We start from the raw sequence: 18172 nt of genomic DNA, 5'->3' as shown, positions 1-18172 counted from the left end.
AACCGAGGGCCTTCAGGGCAAACCCTAGCAGCAGCCGACCTTGGGGGAAAGTGTTAGGCTGAGCTTTCTGTTTTGTTGTTATACTTACATTTATTAATAAAGCCAAAGCCCAGGAAGGAAGAAAGTTTGAATTATATACATGGTATATGCATGCTCTGTTCAGAGGAAGGTGGGAGCCTAATTTGCTTACACTCCCCCACAAAAAGATTTTCATAAAGATAAGAATATGGAAACTGATTCAGTTATCTAAATATACTAAACCTTTAATTAACAACAGAGCCTAGTTCAGTGCCCCTTAACGATAACCAGAACCATGAATACAAGGCTTCTTGAATGAAAACAAAGTGTTAAAATACCTGTCTGGATTTTCTCTTGAAAATCAGTCATTGAGAATCATCTGTCAGTAAGACAAAATTAATTACTACATGTAAAATTGAGAAAAATCAACACAAATTTAAATATTACATAATATTACAAAAATTATTATAAAAATCCTATTGTTAATTAGTGAGGCATGTGTACCTTTTTTAATAATCAAAAATAGCCAAGATTTACCACTGTTATACATCCAATTTTAAAAAGTGTGTTTTTTTAAAATTTGCATTGACTCTAGAAGCTTTGGAAAAAGCCTACGAAATACAGTAACTTGCAAAATTCAGTCATCTTTTTGAATATTTGTTAAAGGGTTGTTGCTGAAGAAATCACATTAGCTTAAGTGTTAGATGCGTGAGTTTAGCAGATAGAGTAAATAGAAGCCCTAACCACTTCATTCCCTAAAATCAGGGTAATTATCATGCTATCCCAGTGCAAATATTTTATTAATTTATGCAAAGCTGGTTTTATTTAGACAATTAAATCAATTGCTTTAAATACATTAAACATGTTTTTATATTTAAAATGTGAATTTAGCCCTGTATTACATTTTTAAGGCCTTATTCGAGAAGATTGTATATGTTTACATTTAAAGAAAGATTTAAAGGGCATTTGAAATTTGGCAGTGACCTCATGCACAAGTCCCCCTGACTAAGGCTCAGTGGAATCCAAAAATGATTTAAAAATTCTAGCTGTCATTTTATGTACAATATATTTACCAAAAGGAATGATTTCTAAATATATATATACCCCCTCTCTGTTATGGAGGCATTGCATTTGCATTATCTCCTTAAACACTGCTTAGCTTAACCACTTTTCAACACATAACCTGCTGTCCTTTCAATGAGAACAATTCTATGATTACAAGGGATAAGATGCAAGCTTGGTCTGGAATTCTGGCCTTGTACTCACAGGGCTTGCCAAGTACCGATTTTAAGTCTGACTCTGTATGCTTTCTTTTTTTTAAAAAAAAATTAGACAATAGTTCATTTCCAACTTCATTCCCCCTCCTTCCAAGCATCCCCACTCCCCCAAACAAGAAAGATTGTTTTGTGAATGCTGCATCATGTTACTCTATTCTGTTTTAGGGAGCAGAATTATACATTGTGTAACAAAATGGAGAAATAGATTTATACACCCAGCAGAGGACACGGGGGCTGGAATTTTAATGTTGTTCCACTATCTATCAACATGGATAACAGCAAATATTTCATTTCACTTTTCCAAACTGGCCCTCATGATGTTTAGCCCAAGCACCTAATACTACTCCACTAAAGTCAGTCGGAGTTTTGCCATTCACTTCAGTGGCAGCAGGATTGGGCCATAGAGCTCACACTGTGAGGTTCTGAGTGTCTCAGGTTAGGGACTGAACACCGTTAAGTTTCAAATCAAAATGGAGGACACTTAGCATCTTGCAGTATGGGGCCTCAGACGCTCACCCTTGCCTCAGAACCAATTCTATCTATGAGTGCACTCTCGCTGAGCACTGGGTATTTAGCTCTAACTATTAGTAAGCAAGCGGCTTGTGGCATTTCCTAAATTAAAAAGAAAAAACCTACTGAAAAACAACTAAAAATGTAGTTCAAATCTTTGTAGAGCTGTAGAGCACTTGGGACCTCTAGGAGGGAATGCCTTATGTTAAAGCAATCCCCTCTGGCATTCAGACTGGTGTTGATAGGCTGTGGAGGAAGCTGTTACTAGCCTTCCTTGATCTGAGGGTATGCCCCCATAACATAAAGCCCGTAGGCGAAAAAAAAGGGGTGGGGACAACAGATCCTAAGTTGTGATAAATGTACACCAGTTGAAGATCTATCCCAGAGAATTCCCATACATCCCTTCCCCAGAAGTGATCTCTGTGCTGTCTAGGCATCTTGTTTAAATTCCAACCTAACCCTTAAGCTCACTGCCCCAAACTACTTTAACAGTGAGCTGCTTTTTCATCAACAATAGACAATTATTTAACTTCCCTTTCTCTCTCTGTGATATTTTGGGAATATACTGTACAACTGTCTGTAAAGCACTTTGCACATCTATAGAGTGATAGAAATAATTGATTTTCAGTGGGATTTGTATTCTTAAGTCATTCAGGTGCTTTTGAAAATCCATTCCAATAATTCTAATAATGAGAAATTCCATCCATCTAACCCATTGCTATTAAGTACCAGTCTGGAACAGAGCAGACTTCCAAAAACAAAGTGAGCACACAATTAAAAAGGGAAAAGTATGAAAAACGCAAAGTCGGTGGCCAGTATTGCTACTGCCACTACTTCGGGACAGAATCACCCCCACAAGTTCTTCTTGGTGAAATCAAATGCGTGTTACAAAACACTGCTCCTACTGCGAGAACAGCAGCATCAAGAAAACTCCCACAGCCATAGGTGCACTAGAAATATGTTGAATATGATATTCAGAGAGACAACTCCGAAGAAAAACACCATGGCAAGCACTGTGAATTGCCATGGCAAAGACCTAGGCTCAATTCTCTGGCACTTATTCTTTCCCCAGACTGGCAAGGGTTCAATGCAGAGCGGGCTTGGTTCCTTTTGGAAGGCAACACTTCTTGGTCCTCTGCTGTGACACTCTATAAGGCCAAGCAAGGAGAAGCAGTGTTGCTTTGTCAGATCCAGCACTTCATAGTCAAGGAAGGTTGGAGTAAAAGTCTTCCATTAAGAACCGGGAGGAAAAATTTCCTCTGATGAGGACATAAAAAGAAAAAAAAGGGGGGGAGGGGGAGGGGGAGAGAATGAATGCCAAATTTGAAAAATCAATTATTCTGCTAAACAACAGTAGTGATAAATATAGCTGACTCTACCCCCTCGTCCTCCTCCAGAGAAAAAATTGTTAAAAGACCCAACAAGCTGTTGAACTACAACCCTCAGTACCGTGCCATCGCTTTAAAAGTACAAACAAAAAGAAACAGAAAACAGTAAAACAGAAGCTACAGATCTCCAGACATGATTTTGGATTTGCCATCAGTGAATCCCCATTCTGTTCTGTTAGGTTTAAAACTTCCATTCTGCATCTGATGTGTGACCAAACCGGTGCAAATCAAACCTTGAAAATCACCCAGCAGAGTCCAGATCATGACTACAGTTTTTGATTCATTCCAGCTGAAGAGCAAATCCCCACAGTCACTTAAACACCCCTAAGATCTTCTTCCGCTTTGAAAAAAAGCATTTGTCATGATCATTGTCTTTGGTCCAAATGTTGTACTTTTTAATGCAAAATAAGGTTACTGAAAGAGGTGATAAATACTGCTCCTCAAGCAATATGAATAAAAAATGGTGGTGACAAACTGGTTTCTGTTGAGCTGGGTCCTACTGAAGACACTACACCCGTATTAGCATGCACAGTAAAATGCTTCACTTATTCAATGTATGGTTGATGAACTAGGGAAAATTTAATTAAATGGAACACATTCATATGGTGGGGTGACAACACTGGACGCTAAGCCAATGCGCAAGGCTAAGTGTAGCACAGGGGCAGGCAGCTCTGCCCACACAGAGCCCCACTGAAGGCAATGGGAGAGTGGATGAAGTCAGTGGGGGTCTGTGTGGGGGCAGCCATGTCCCTGTTCCCTACATATTGCAGGAACAGGGCTTAACTTTGCCTTTTTTAATGAAATTTCTCTTTTAAACTATAGTCTTTTAAAAATTTTAACTTACTTTTAAAGTGATGATACTAAATGAAAGTGGGGCAATTCCAAGTGTCCCCAGGGCCACAATGACAATCTTCAAAATACTTCCTTAACCAAGAAACGCATGAAGAGATGTGCATAGATGGAAATGGAGCTGGGACCCTTCAACGTGAGGGAAACCAACAAGCAAAAGGCAGAAGTATTATTCAGATAGGATGTTTTGTTGCTGGTGCATCTAAATAAATTAGTCAGTTGCACCTTGTAGTGACAAAGGCCACCAAAATGTGATGGCTGATTGTTTTCCAGTTTATGGCTGGTGTGGAGAGGCTGGTACATGAATATCTGTTAAAACAGTAACTCAGGGCAAGCCTCAAAGCTGTCTTAACACTTCTACACTCAGGCACTAGCTATAAGAAGTGTGTATGTGCCAATCTGCATCTGGTTGCCAAACTGAGAACATGAATGATAATTCTGGACACAATTTTTGGTTTCTTCTCTTCAGCTGCGTACACTAAAAAAAAACAACCCCTAAGAAACAAAGAATCTTTATATAAATTGAAGAACAGTCAGCAGATGGTATCATCTAGACCCATCTAATTCCAGGCCAGAAAATCTAAATCCCAGTTGTAGGCAAGGAAATAAAGAAAATTTTATAGTGATTAATAGGGGAGAATAGTGACAAATAGAAAACACTGAGGGTTAGTGTCTCTGTTTCAAGCATGAAATCCTTATAGAGGAGAGTTATTATATGTAGTGATGGGGGACAGGGATAACATGCAAACATATAGTGTGACTGATTCTGATCTTACTTATAACGGTAAATCCAGGAGTTATTCCTGATTTACACTAGTGTAAATGGGATCAGAATCAGACCCCATCTCTCTTTTTCTCACTAAGAAAATCTGTAAACTATTAAAACTATTAAATGAAATACCAGTTTCCCAAATACCTACACTGACAAAATATATTCCACTGCTGATCCATCTATAGTATTTGTCAGTTTCTTTCTTTAAGTAGCTAATGAGGGGAGGTACTTTAGATTGAGGATGACCACTATAAAACTGGGAAAGACAATGATTCCTGCCTACGACATGCAGTGAAGGGGCTTATATGCTTTTTCACTATGTTTTCCATATTGTTTAAATGTGGTCATCGTTGACTTCTTACTATACACGTAACAAAATTACAATTGGCTCAAAGCTAACAAAACACAGCAAAGAAAGACAGCATCGGGTCAGACTTCTGTTTTAATTATCTAACTGGTTTTCCAACTTTGCACAGGATTTGACCATAGCAAAAAAAGCAAAAGGCAAAACAAAACACAAAAGATGGAACCTGCAGCAGCTAAGGACTGAGAGTCAGAAGTACATTTTCACAAGAGGCTGGAACCCAGATTCCCTTTCTGTGGGTGCAATTTGTATCCGCAAAATGAATTTTGGCCACAAGTCTAAGTAGTTTCATCTCCAGCTACCTGATTTTCACCTGCAGCTAGGTAGCTCAAAGCTCAAATATCCAGAAGCTGCATTGAGTTGTGGGTAGAAATGTGTGGGTGAAAACAGTACATGTCAAAGGGAGAGGCCCCCTTACTGAAAATGTACCCATAATGAGATAACAGGCACCCCCAGGGCAATATACCATCCCATATAATTATCTGAAGTGGAGAAACAGAATTCGCTATAACTTGTATTATTACAGCTACTATGAAGAGTTTGGGAGGGGGTTGCTTAGTCGTTTGCTTGTTATTCATTTCTATCATTTCAACAAACTCAGCAAATTTGAAAAGTTTACATGGAATGTTCTTTCCTGTTTTCATGTACAGTGTTATGGGGGAGAGGGGTCTATTTTCTGAAGCAAATATTTCAATTTTCTTTCCATAGGTTACCCTCAGACCAAGTGTATGAATAAATATATGTACTGTAGCTACATAAATATAAGCATACTAATCCATTTTTCCTAATATGAAACATATAAACACTAATCCATTCTCTGTATGAAATGTAAAACGTCACATGTTCTGTTCAAGCTCATTACTGACTAGTACCTTAAGCTTGTCAAGTGCTTAAAAGGAGCTTTCCAAGAGAAGTTTGTAGTTAAGCATATGGTAAGCTCGTCCAGTCCATATGACTGGTTGAGCATCGACCATTACTGTTGAAACACGTTTCCCTTAATATTATGACAGTATTTGTCAATGAAAATTAAACTGCTGTCAAACTTTTCCCACTAACTTACAGCACAACACTCTGAGAGAGCCAGCTCTATGACTCAAGCCAATAAGAGCTCTTTTAAATACTCATTCATTTTACCCACTTGTGAAAAGGTCCTTAAGTATTTATTTGTGACTTTAGTAATAACTAATACGAGTTTTCAGATTTTTCTAAATATTTCACTTTACTCCAAACCAATATATATGAAACCATATTTGATTTATTTAGTGGGCTTCCTTAATTTCCTCATTCGTTGGTTCAACATTTGTGAGTGTATCTGTGCAAAAGGTGTGTGCAAAATCCCACACAATTATTTAATTGTGTATGAAGCTACCTATTTTGCATGCACATATGTGGCAAACTAGCTGCATTTGCAAACATGAAGTGTGATCTTGCAAGCCCTTACACCTGTGAGTAGTATTGTCTGCTCAAATGTGTTTGCAGGATCAAGGCCTTAGTTGGTGTTATTAAAAAGACTCAAGCAAAATTAGACTCAGAAAGTCTAAAAGACTACACATTTAAAATGAAAGATTACTGCATTTACTCCACTAAAATAATTCAGTAGCAGCTCACTGATGTTATTTTATTGGATTAAAAAAAAATGTTGTTAATTTCTCCCTCACCTTTGAACAAAATTTCACCTTTCATGCAAATGACTAAGAACAGCACCTACAAATATAATGCATTTCTGCATGGAATAATTATAATTAACCATGCTTCTATTTCTTCAAGTTTATTTAAACTTCCTAAAGAACTGTATTATAAGCATTTCTGCATTTTTACATCAGACTTAAAGAGGTCAGTGATGAGTAAGTAGTTTGGCAGGAAAAATATATAGACAGGTACATCAAGGGCAACATAATACCTACTTGCATCAAGTAATCAGAGTAATGGTTACCATTTTTCATTTGGTGTGTAACCCTTGCCCCTATGCACACATGAATCCAATCTTACCTACCATCTTAAGAAAATACTTTTATAGTGAGGCTGACTTATCAGATCAATGTGAAATTTTACCTCTTTGTTATTGTTCTCTGTACCTTTCATGAACAAATTTTCTCATTACAACAAGCAGCTAATACCTTAACATCATCGCACCTATTTTCCATGTTTGCACACATATTTACTGAAAACAGCTGAGCCAAATTTTTACCAATTTTGCTTATATTGTTGGTGCACTAGCATTCTGTAACAATTCCTACGGATTTCCCAGAACAATAGTCTTAATATGTGGAGATCTCTATTTTAAGCACTCAAGTGGTGATTTTCAATAAGGCCTCAGGGATTTAGAAGCCCAACTTTCACTGACTTTCTGTGGCAGTTGGGTACCTAATTCCTTTAGAAAACTCCATCCATAAGGTCTTTTGAATTAATGAGAGTTAAATCAAACACTTCAGCGGAGATTTTTAAATTCAACTTATATGCAGCAGTACATATGAATATGCAATAGTAAGTGGTGTATGCCTTTCAAATCTGGTCATAGCTGAGATGGCTACAGATCCTAAGAACCAAACTTGGCCTTTGGCAGTATATATGAGACACCTATTGAATTTGGCCACAGAATGCAGTAACTAATATAGCATTCAAATGCAATTACTAATAAGTATTCAGGGATCTATATCTTTTTAAAAGTAACAGACAGCCCTTTTTGGTGCTGCTATTAGTAGTGGAATAAACAACAGGGTGAGCTTATATTGTGACAAAAGCCAAAAGCAAGACGTGTTTCATTTTTTTGATCTGGGGCTGCAGAAAAACAAATCAGAGGGCGTACAGCTTTTTTACTTTTGTGATATCTCTGTAGGGGTACAGGAAAGCACCCAGGTGCTGTTGCATGTTGAGCTTTTCACATAAACAATTTTCTACCTCTAAACGCAGTGGGCCAGATTTCAGTTGCAGCCAGTAACCCAAAGCCTAATTTTGGCAGTTTGTTGTACTTAGCTACTCTACTGGGAAATGCATCATCATCCCCCCAAATCCAGACGTAATATTAAAATGCGGAGAAGAAGGGGGTGTCTATTTATCTCTCTTACCTGGAGAGAGAGAGAGACGCAAAGATGATTAAGACTGAAAAAGGGCTGCAGGATCAGAAAGAATTCCAAAATGACAAATAAAATAAAGCATCAACCTTTTTTAATCTGAGATATTTCTTTGAGGAATGATTTGCAACTCAAAACGGTACTTGTGTGGCATGCACATGGCTTGGATATGATGAGCAGTTGGAGCAAAGATTAGCTGGAAACTCTAGCTGAAAAAAATGGGAGAGGGCTGATTTTTATCTCTGTTTGAAGGCGATACCGTCACACCAGCCCATCACAATTTCAGCAAATAGATGATGGTATTTCAGTCCCATTCTTGACATCCAGTACACAAACAGGTACATTTTGGCAGTTTAACAAAAGCCAATGTGGGTGGCAAGGTAGCTGCAAATTTAAGCATGAATGCTCTGGATGTGGGGGCTTGCACCTGATTACCAGATGCTTCAAGCAGATGGCCAGGGAGACAAGAGAACAAGGCTCATGGTTACTTTGATAGGGTTACGAAAAACACCAAAACCAGAGAGAACAGAAAAAAGAAATGTTTCCCTGCCTGCACAAGGTACCAAGATCAACTGGAACACAAATACATTTTACACATTCTTTACCGGACACAAGAGGTAAGTCCCAGAATGAGACTGATGATTAAAAGTCAACAGTAAAGTTTTCAATAATGTGGCTCAAAAAAATGTTGGAGCTAAATAGAACTGGAAGTTGTCATTTGAGCACAGGATATTAACACACAGTAGGGTTTCCTCTTTGGAAAGTTCAATAGAAAGTTATAGGAGACTTTACAGTGATGAATAACTCATTATATGCAGAAGGAGAGTCAATATATGCTCTCTGTGAGTGATTGCAAATCAGCTATTTAACAAACAGTCAAAAATGTCCGAGCTTGCACTGAAGGACCATTACAGATGAAAGCCGAAACTAAACAATTTGTTTCATTTTTACCAATAAACTCAGATACCGTAGCAAATTACTCTCTCTAACAAAAGGACAATATTAGCAGGGGAAAAGGTGGTTCACCATTGTGTGACTTGGGGTGTAACTTTTCAAATCTAATCTTCCTCCGCAGTAGCAAGTATGTGGACAAAACTGGACAATGGCTTCAATCCTCTATTATATGAGGACTGATTGTTGCCTCCCTAAATCATTCCCATAGCAAGGTTAGGTAAGTAAGCATGGGTCTGCTTAGTATTTGGATAATATTTTGCAATACAAAAGTGGACCAAATATTCATATGCAACATATTATACTTGTAAAATATATTCTTGATTACATATGCCTGAATCTGGATCTTAGACTTTCACTCACTGAGCCAAGTGGAGGTAAGAACATGGCAGAGCTGAAAGACTCTGTGGCTGGGGATTCAGGAAAGAGCCCTTAATGGCTGACTTGAGTGGGCAACAGTGCCGAAACCTTGTTGGTCTGCGTTTGAAACAGAATGAAACCTTTTGCTGGAGGGCTGTGGCTTTCTTCTTTCAGGTGTGAAGTAATAGCTGGTGGGAAGAGCAAAAGGGAGGAGAAAGTCCAATTACTGACTCCTTCCTGCTGCCAAGGGCTTGGATCCCAGCGTTTGGAAGCACCCTATGCTAGAGGGCACGCCACATGAGGAAGCCAGATGGTACCTGTGTAGGGGCTGGGGAGGCTTCATGGTGGAGGAGTGATTGTCTCAACAGCCAGAAAACAAACAGATAACTAACTAACTAAATAAAAATGGATTTGCAGAATTCCTTACCATACTCTGGCCACAGGAATTTTTGCTTGACATCTGACTGACAATCTGACAGATACTCTTTTTACTTCCCCAGTGTCAGTAGTCTGGCCTGTTTTTAATACATACAGAGCCAACTTTCTTTTTTCCCAAGAAGTATGGATCACAGCACTTCAAGGAACGAGATAAAGCGGAACATGGAGGAAAACATTCGCAATAGAGAAGAAGCAAGAATCTTACTTACTGTGGCCTCTCCTCTTTAGCATTCTAATCATTATAGCACATCCACTCAGAATTACTTTTTCCTTCTGTACAAATAATTAAGACACCTGTGTTGTTTTTATTTGGCAATCCACATTTTAAAGAAAGCCCCTCTTACAAGCTTAGATATTTCTTTTACTGTGTTTCAGCTAACAAAACAACAGTGACTCACACTGCTAAAGATTCATAAAGGGGGGGGAAGGAGTAATTTTTAAAAAAAATTAAGAGCCCCAACCCCCCAAAAAACCCTTAACATTAATCTGCTTCAAAATGGCGGGTGGCCCCATACAACTTTTAAATCTGAATAAACTCCTGGAGGTGACTCTTTGCCAGCATTTTCTCCTATGCCAGCTCTCTCACAAACGAACAGCTTGTATCTCCATGAAAACCAATGGATGGAACAAATTGTATTAAATTATGTAAAATGATACTAAAGAGCACAATCTATCAGTGAAAAAAATATATTTAAAAAATGGAAAATCTTGTTTTAATAAATTTGAGAATATTATAAAAGACAATTAGGAGGGGTAAATGCTAAATTTTTATTGCACTTAAAGGGACATCTTGTGGCTATAAGCAAGAAATTAGATTTATCCTCTCATAGGCCAGACAAAACATAATTCTTTGGTGCTTTTGACACCTGAGTTATTTAGCCTTCCTCATACTTCAATATGTAGAGAAATCCAATCTCTATAAAGCTGAGCATAGCCCTGTGACATCTCAAATGGTCCCTCCCCATCACAGTGCAGGAGCTGTCACTGCACATTATGAATCCAAACTTCCTTCCGTTTCACTCAGATAACCCCCCCCCGCACCCCTCTTTTTTTGAAGGGGTGGGAGAATGTAAATAACTGTAATTAGAATCAAATTTGCTATATAGTGAGAGAATTATTAAAAATATTTTAGACACCTCTATGAGGACTTTGATAATTTAAATCTACTATGTCTGGGCAGAGATCATTCAAGTATCTTTGACTGATGGTTTTTAAATTGATGATTTCCAAGCATCATTCAGTTAATCAAGAACAAAAAGATATGACTATTTCTTACCCAAGCAGGCAGAAGGGGTAGAGGTGTGAGAGCTTTTGGTTGATTTGAATATTTAAAGGACACTGTATTGGCATATGATCGGAAGTCATAATTCATGGCTTTGTTCAGATAATACACAGTTCTGTGGTTGTGGAGCCACAGAATTTCTGCAGGCTTGTGCCCAGTTTAGCACCCACTGAGCCTAACCATATTTTAGGAGATAAAATTGTCTCCTTACTATGCTAATTGCACATGAATTCTAGTTTTCCTTTCCTCGTTGGATTAATCCCATTGTGGCTATCAGATACAGTATAGGGCCAAGGATGATGATGTAAGGAGCTTCCACCAAGTCTGCTCAGGTAGACCTTGGGAGCTGTATTAGAATAGTTTGCTTCTCTAGGGCTGACCGGCCGAAATCATGCATTTAAACAGCTGGACAATCTTAAAATTGTATCACTACTAGTGTAGCACAACAAAACCAAATTATTCAGAGGTACTGCTCTCAGTCAAAGAGAGAGTAAACCATTAATTCAATCTTAAAGTTAGTTTTTTAAAAAAAGGTTTGTTTTTTTCTTGCAAGAACATGAACTGCAGGCTCATGATCCTTGGTTGCAGAAGACAGTTAATTTAATCTGCAACCATGTTAACTCCCTACATATCTGTATCACATTTGTGGAAGGACATTTTTATCCCATCTGAATCAGGATTAGTTTTAACTCTCAGTTCCACCCGGTAGCTCTCCACTGCAGGTCTTTACAATCCTAAAAAATAAAAATAACTTCCACAGCTAGTAAATCACCTACAAGAACAGCTCAGCAGGACACACATGCATTGTAGCTTCCACAGTCTCACACCCCACAGGGAGGCACAAATAATTTTTGCTCTGAATAGAGCTCATAGAGACCTGGAAGTTTAAAATTGTTCCTGGCTTTCCATTGAATAACATTGGAGTCCTGTAAAAATGCTTTCCCTTCTTGTGAGACATGAGGAATTTTAAGACCCCAGGACTGAGGATAGAGGACTTGCAGTACATCTTCTAAATATAGTTCTATGCTAGGTTTATGGAACCAAATACATCTAATATTTTAAACAAAGACAATATTTAAAAATCCACACACATACCACAAATAGCTTATGAGGTTATTAGAGCATGGGAGCCAAAGCGAGGATTTCCTAACGCAACATGACAGTCCGTATTACATTTCTGCAACCTGACAGAGCTCAAAGCCCAGCCTCAAATGGTTAAGTCTTTGATTTTACAAATAATATTTCCCTGCCTATGTGATCTAGTTGCCACTGACAGCCTACCCTTGTGACTCACAACAGCTGGAGTTTCTAAACTGGCAGCATCACAGTGTGGATCAGGAAATTTAGGATAAAAACATATAAAATATAAAAATAATTTTAATAAATTCTGAAAAATGTAGAGGCGTAAAGATCCGAGGACTAAAAAAGCATCCTGCTAGAAAAACTATTTTTAAAAAGGCTATTAAGAGGTGTGAAAGCAAAGCTGTCTATTATGTTTCTAAAGAAAGGCACCAAACACATTTCATACCAACAAATTCTGAGTGACCATTTCTGACAGACAGTTAGCACAAGGTCACTGCCAGTCAGTGGGCTGCAGGCCAGGAAAACCTCCTGGGTGTAAATTATAGAACTTTGTACATTAGAGTGCCCAAACAATTGAGAAGAAAATTGAACTTGCCTAAAACTGTTGGTTTATATCATCTGAATTAAACATGATCTTCACTGATATTTTCTGGGTTTCTCTTTGGTATCCTTTAAACTGCAGGATAATTTGATTTTTTTCTTCATTATAAAACTAACAGCTATTGTACTTGTATTGTATTTGTCATGTTGTAAATTGGAAAAAATAAAAACAAAACCCTGGGAAAAATATTTCTTCTCCCTGTGTGTAACTCACATTAAAGGCAGCAGAAAAGCCTCAACACATGCATTTGCAGGGAGATGAGGACAGACTCATGACTGGAAATACAAATGCTCCTAATTGGAGTGATTAAATTTTCCCATAGTAGCAGTTTTAAGCATCCAGCTTTTTAATCTGCCGAGTTTGGGAGTGGGTGTAGTACTTTCCTCCTGAGTAACTCCAAACAGTTTATGCTTTAAAGAAACCCATAGCCAGGCAGTGACCAAATAAACAAGTGGATTACTTAAACTGGGACAGAGCAACACAAACAAGGAAAGCAAACTTTACAGAACTGTGCTGGGACACTGACAGTCTAAACAGTGAGCCTGGTTCTTTTTAATGCAACATGTTGCCATTTTGTCCATGTGCAAGTTACTGTTTGATCTAATATCTAATCTAGGATGCAGCAAAGCAGTGCATTCAACAATTCTTTAGCTCCAGGTTTCTGTCTGTAATTTAACAAAATTTTAAATTATAACTGCTTTTTCCAAAAACTGGCTATGTTATTAATAAAATTAAAGCTTGTATTTGCTAATTTTTTTAATGGTATTTAGAAATGGCATGAAGGGGGCAGATTTCCAAAGAGCTGGCGCCCCTGTGGCTCAAATTTCAACTAATATCAATTGCCTGACGTCATCCCAAAATAGCAGATTCACAGCTCTATTTCATGATTCGTCTTTCTTCCCTAAGGATTAGGACATGCATAGAACTTTATGAGCAGCATGTCAAAGATTCGATGCATTACCATGTATATGTTCCCACTATTGTGGAAAGACTTCAATGGGCTTTGGATCAGACCCATAATCTGTGGCACAAATGTGCAGATATTCTTAATTTGGTATAACCCTATCTGTTTTTCTGTATGAAAAACAGTTTTCATTAGAACCATCTACATTTGAGTGCTCTTCAAACTCAAGGAGAAAACACACCCTTTTAATTTTTTTATCTACTAATCTAAAATGATACATCAAGTGCTTCAAAAAAGCAAGTTTAATAATATTTGTTAGAAGGCTAAGATCTGATTCTGATTTCACTCGTACCAGTGTAAATTAGAAGTTACTCCATGAAGCCAATAGAATTACACTGGTATAAAAGCGATGTAAATGAGAGAAGGATCCAGCTCTCAGGTGTTAGAAGGAAAACATATTGAGAGAAATTCATATAAATTCTAACATATATCGGGTACTGTACTGTACATGTACTGGAAGTGCCATTTAAACACACAGCAGTTGAATGAAAAAAGAAGGCCTTTCTAAAAACAATGATTTAAATGCCATTGCAAAACACCATGGAAGCAATTCTTTTCCATTCTCTCCCAAATGTTGTCTGAAAAATCCAAAGAGTACTTGATTAACATGGACCTTCCCTATGTTCAGCACTTCTAAAAATGTAAGGACTATGATAAAATACTTATACAGGTGATACACAATTTTTCCATCAGACTTTTATGCAAGAAATTGAGCTTGCATATTATGCATGATTCAAAAAGAATAATTAAAGTCCTACACGGACACACATCTGCCTCAGGGCAGACCTTTTATGTTGTTTTGCATTCCGTGTGTCACTCAGAAGAATTGCAACTGGGAAATTATGTTGAACTAAAATAAGACAAGAACACATTGACTAAAATTATACCCTGTCCAATTTGCTGACACCCCTTTAGACATCTCACCATGAATGCTCTGGTGCAACCACTGTTCCACATATGGGTGACATTTAGACTAGTGCATAGTTGTACATTGACAGCAAATAAAGGATCAGGAGAAATGCAACCCCTCCCCCCTTTTATTTTTGCACTAAAAGATACTGACAAATCAAAAGTAAAAGAAGGGCATATTTCTGTATTGGATTATATTTGTTATCTTAGCAAAAAAGAACATTTATTGGTTTGGGGAATTAATATATTTGGGTGAGAATAATAAGGAGCCTGAGCCTACACAACAACAGAAGTTAATGGGAGATTTGGGTGTACAAGGACTACAGGACTGGGCTTTGTTCTGCCAAAAGTAGCCTTGCAAAAGCCTTGACACAGGAATACATTTAAGTACTATGTTCTCTGTTCCAGTGCCTCAACTACTTGGTTCAGCCCCCCGAGAATTTGAACTATTGTGGTGCCATGTATATATAGCTTTGTTTCTGGGGGTGCCATTATACCATCCCATCCCACGTTTTCCCGGCTTGGTCACAGTTTCTTTTGAAAATAAAGATCACTGGATGGTACCCTAATGATTTTCACTACATATGGGATCTCTATTAAACCCCTTAGAGATAAATTTAACACATCCTCTGCATGCTACCCTTCCCCAAACTACCTTTACTTCCTACCTCTAGCCTTCTCTTCGGATGTTTTGTTTTCTCTTTAGTTTCATTCACTTCCTTAATTAAGTTGATAATGTAATTATGTCACGGCTGTAGCATCCTCCTCTTGCAGAGGTGGCTGGATCTCTGTAACCTCAGCCTGTTTTATGATGGGTTGGTAGAGAAAAAGCTGACCGGTCAGAAATGTTTTGAATACTTTCTTTTAAAAAGGGAGGTGTGGACTGAGGCAGAAGGCACGGGGGCCAAAGTTTGGTATTTCAGGGTTCTTCATATCTTATGAGAAATACGTGCTACTCACTATGAAGGCAGCAGCAGCAGCAAGAGAATGCGCTTCTCCAGCCTCGAATTCTTGACCACCAGATGAGGACCAGCGTTTGGCTTAGGAGGAGGGAAGTAAGTGAGCAGAGACCTACTCCGTGCAGTCCTGACTGTTCAGGCAGACAAAAGAATGCAGACACTTGCTCCCTCAGCATAATCCTACTCTCAGTATCATGCTCAGAAAAAACACACAGAAGGATCTGTGATTAGCTACCATACATTCTCAAATGTAAAAACCTGATACCTACACAAAGGGTTCAAGCTAATTTGACATATAAGTTGTAATCAATATATTTATCTTCCTATTTTGCTTGAAAGTAGAATTTCCTGTGCAGTACATGATATATGACTCTTGGTAATAAAAGAATAATATGCCTGACCTTTTATTACATATGGAAACATTTAAGTGTTTTACATCAACATATTATGGCATATTAATAGGAGACAATCTAGGGGAACAGTTAACTGGTAAGAGCAAGGAAGCTTCGTCATCTACTCAGACTTCTAAAACAGGACCAGAAGAGTTGCAAGCCCCTATGAACAAACTGCCTGTACCCAGAGGAAATGTAAGCAGCTTCAACATGGCTCATGGGTCCAGCTTGTGTTTCACATAAAATCTGTGAGCAAACATATTTCATTAAAAATAAAATCAGCTAACAAGAGGTCAAGGTTGCACTGTGAAGCAATCCAAAGTCAGAAAATGACAGTGCTAAGGTTGGGCACTCCCTCCTTCAATGTGCATTTTACCAACCTGCCTCCGTGTACGGCCACTGTGCCCTGCCTCATTCAGTGTGCACTTTAGGAGATGTGCACACAAACAACATGGTCCTATTAGCCATATATGTACATGCAGCACCGCCTACATTCCTTTCTGACTGCTGGAGTGTGCTTGTTTTGGGGGGAATCATTACTAAAAATAATAATGCTTACATTTTACTGTGCATGTACAAAGTTTCATCTTCAAATCCTCATAAGTTAGTCAAAATGAACTACTAGAGTACCCACAAGTCAGCAGTCTCATTCTTCTTACTATTACTGCTCTGTTTGACTAAAAGCGGGGCAGAAAACTGACGTTGTGGATGGAATCTGGAATTATGATTTTCTCACCCACACAAGGCTAACAGGTCTACGTGAAGAATACAGCGCTGTTGTTTCCTATGTCTTTGCATGAGTCATGGGAGCAGGATTACATTTTTCATAAATTGTTTACCTGATTTCAGGGGTGTTTTGGGAAACATGACCTCCAGGGAGTATCCACAACCAACCTGATGTGCTGGATTGCTAATGTTTGCTTGGTGCACTTTCCATTAGATGTTCTATATGTGGGGATATATATGGGTCCATCCATCTACCTCGAGTCTCTGTATTTGATGTGGATGCTGTGCATCAATTTCTCTACCTACAGGTTGGAATATTTTTTCCTGCCTGACAAGGTAATCATGTCAACTAATTTTAACACAGCAGAATCTATATTTATGGAGCACTGGGCTAATAACGTCTCTTTCTGGAGATCCTCTGAGACCTCTTTGGATGTTGTTGTTGTGCAAGCTGCATATATCCTGAGCTGGAACATGGAAGCATCTGGAGAAGCAGTATTTTCATGTTACACCAGTTTTAAGTTTCTGTGCATGGTGCCTGTCTCAGCTCCACAAAACAATTATAGAAGCAAAAAGGAGGGTAGGGAGGGAGATAGAAGAAGAAAAGACATCTTTGAAAAGTGCTGATGTCTATAACCAGCTTAGTTAGGGTAATGGACTACATCCTGAAGTGCGGGCAGAACATTACATGGCGGAATAAAGGTGAAATGGGGAAAAACTGGGTTGCCATTTTCATAATATAGCATTCGTTAACGATAACCCTCCTCTCTATGAAGTATTACAAACTGAAATTGAAATTGTGTGTACGTTTTCTCATTGGGGTATGACTTGGAACATTTTCTCAAAGTTGTTATGGAAGCACAAGATGTACAATTTGCTTGCAGGCCGGGAGGGGGGTTACATTTTAGGCCTCTATGTTTCAAGGCCAAAAGTCAAACAATTACAGTTGCTATGAGAAGTGCCCATTACACACTGCCTAAAGTGTCTTCCTGCTATTATACAATGGAAATTACTTTTAAAGTAAGGTTAAAGGTCACACACAGGCATCACTGAGAATTATTGACATAGGTATGACATAGATGATAGCTAATCAAAAAGCAATTTCATAAACATTGTTATTAAACAGCAGGGTAATTGCTTTAAGTACTAGAGGAATGTCAGGGTCATACACGAGTTTTGTTGGTGTCACATTTTTTGATTTGACACTTAGTGGATCAATGACACTTAGTATATTTATTCTGAAACATGAGCTATGTCA

At 38.2% G+C, this 18172-nt stretch overlaps 1 protein-coding gene across 9 annotated transcripts in view; it reads right to left on the bottom strand.

Moving 5' to 3' along the window:
• The window catches only part of ZNF536 (zinc finger protein 536), a 402112-nt gene that overhangs the window by 75742 nt on the left and 308198 nt on the right, over positions 1 to 18172 (bottom strand). Inside the window, exon 7 of one of the 9 annotated variants that reach the window (XM_043526138.1) lies at positions 355 to 397. The exons of the other annotated variants lie outside the window; for them this stretch is intronic. Within the exon in view, the coding sequence (XP_043382073.1) occupies positions 384 to 397 (14 nt within the window). The 3' untranslated portion in view covers positions 355 to 383. Of the gene's footprint in view, positions 1 to 354; positions 398 to 18172 lie in introns of those variants that run through there. 9 annotated transcript variants of the gene reach the window in all.

This window comes from Chelonia mydas, chromosome 12, assembly GCF_015237465.2.
Source record: "Chelonia mydas isolate rCheMyd1 chromosome 12, rCheMyd1.pri.v2, whole genome shotgun sequence".
Classification (NCBI taxonomy): domain Eukaryota; kingdom Metazoa; phylum Chordata; order Testudines; family Cheloniidae; genus Chelonia; species Chelonia mydas.
Note: the sequence above shows the minus strand (reverse complement) of the source record. Positions and strands in the feature narration are given on the sequence as shown.